The 2,264-nt window shown below is 49.1% G+C and overlaps 1 protein-coding gene across 1 annotated transcript; it reads right to left on the minus strand.

The window, feature by feature from the left end:
* Positions 1–493: 493 nt before the first annotated feature.
* On the minus strand, positions 494–1,144 carry LOC308291409 (large ribosomal subunit protein uL1-like; the record flags this gene model as incomplete). Its single annotated transcript, XM_080733417.1, has 1 exon — positions 494–1,144. The coding sequence occupies one exon, from the start codon at positions 1,142–1,144 to the stop codon at positions 494–496; it is 651 nt and encodes a 216-aa protein (XP_080589543.1).
* Between the last annotated feature and the right edge of the window lie 1,120 nt (positions 1,145–2,264).

A 2,264-nucleotide genomic window follows, 5' to 3' on the forward strand; every position in this document is an offset into this window, starting at 1 on the left:
AATGTTAGGGTACCCCCTTATGCCCATATAATAGTCTAGATCGGGTTAGGGTTAGGATTAGTATGCAAGCACTCTGTCGCCTCTTATGGACAGAATATCGCTCAGCATAGGTACTAGAATCTCTTAGATAAAGGTTTATATCTCTGGTACTAGACCAAGGTGTATGCTCTGAATGTCGAGGTTCCCGTACCCTTGAATGATCCAGTGCCAGTCCAGCCTCGCCACCCCGAGCTGTCGATTGCGTCCCCTGTCCGTCGGGGTGTTTGCTTGAATGGTACCCTTGTACCAGTCCATCCTCGCCACCTTGGGCTGTCGGTTGCGTCCGCCGGGGTGTTTGTTCAATAACAGGGGTCTTCACTGTCTCTCAAGCTCTGTATCACCCGTTTTTATAGTATTGTTTGTTGATTAATTTTGATGCAGTAATGGCCTTTCTTTAGGTATTAAAAAGGGTCTTAAAAGACCTTAAATTGTCAATTCACTGTCATCTAGGGATCTAATAGAGGCGCTGGGGTCTGCCCATGGTGCTCTTGATGTACAGGCAATTGACGTTCTGCCAGTTCTTCTTCAACAGAGACACCAGGAACATGACGGCCAGGTGGACATTGTCCACCAGCTCGTCCTCTGTCATGTCCACATGGCCCACGGCGACACCCAGACACAGCACCTTCTTCAACTGGAACTTAAGGGTGGACTTGAGCTCGTCCATCTTGGCGTTGAGGTCATCGTTGTGGGTGAGCAGGGAGGGGAACTTGCCCTGCTTGTTGAGCCCGGGACCCAACAGACGAGGGATCTGCTTGATGAGGGACTCCGAAGCCAGGAAGCCGTCGTACTTCTCGGCGAGCTTCTTGACAAGCTTCCGGTCCTTGTTGTAGGTCTTGAGGGCTTCGGCGTCCATGTTGGGGAGTCCGGCGGCCCTGGCCTCATCGCAGTGCTGCTGGTCTCCCAGGACGCACACGGAGAACCCGGGCCTGGGGGCGGACGGCATTCGGACGGTGCCGGAGAAACGCTTGTCCTTCTGCGGATTGTAGTTCTTCAGAGCGACCTGCAGTTCCACGGTCTCCACAAAACCTCTCCGCTTGGCCGCCGATCCCTCCATGATCTCCTTCACGGCTTCCCTCACTGCTTCCTTTGTCACTTTGCTCATTGTGGTTGGATTTAGCTTAGTTAGTGATATGCCTAGCTTAGTTCTTCTTCCTGTGATCAACTGGAGTCTGCCACAGATCTGAACTTTATATAAGTTGTCTGATGTCATATTGATGACATCAATCTGACACGTACCGGTATGCCGTCCATGCCCGGTTGCCATTGACACCGGCCTAACAATGGCTACTGTCTATTACGGCAGTCCCATATGACATGATGGACTATCTCCATATATAGTGTTCTCCAAATCTCCATGTTTAGGCCAAACAGGTTCGCTCCATTTCTCTATGTATGGGTCCAAAATGCCCAACGTTGAGCTAACACTGAAACGTTCTTAACACTGTGTGTGTGTATATATATATCAGAGATTGCGTTAGACCGGAAATTGCCGGATTTGACCGATTTATAATGACAAAGACCGGAAAATATAAACCTCATCGGACATAAGGGTTGAAAATGACACGGCAGTTCACCGCAAATCACTCTCTCTCTCTCTCTCTCTCTCTCTCTCTCTCTCTCTCTCTCTCTCTCTCTCTCTCTCTCTCCTCATCACTCTTGCGCACGTCTGGTTGCACAAACACACACGGGTTAAGTTACACTTTTTCCTGTTAATAATAACCTGTGTGAAATAAGCTGCATTGGGAGGTAAACGGGAGACACTTTATTGTGAAGGTAAGACAGGAAATGATAGTTGTTGCTGGGTAGGCCTAGTTGTCGGTTTGTTATGTTGTCGCTAAGCTCTCTATGAGCTGCCTTGGTTTGGAATAATGAGCGCGCAGTTTAAGTTATTGCGACCGTCAGGGAGCAGTTTACTATGAAAACCTCCACCGGCCGTCCGTCCGTCCGTCGGTCGGTCGGTCGGTCGGTCACACGTCACACGTCACACCTTTGCCCTGCTCATATCTCCGCATCAGTATATAGGGCTTGTTTGTTTATTGTATGACATCACGCCACATCATCAGCTGTGGACTCTGTGATGTCATCGTATCGCATCAGTATATAGGGCTTGTTTGTTTATTGTATGACATCACGCCACATCATCAGCTGTGGACTCTGTGATGTCATCGTATCTCCATATATGGCCATCTCCGTATATAGAGATATAAGTCGTCCATGCCCAA

Source organism: Nannobrachium achirus (assembly GCF_963921795.1).
Source record: "Nannobrachium achirus genome assembly, chromosome: 9".
NCBI classification, from domain to species: Eukaryota; Metazoa; Chordata; class Actinopteri; order Myctophiformes; family Myctophidae; genus Nannobrachium; species Nannobrachium achirus.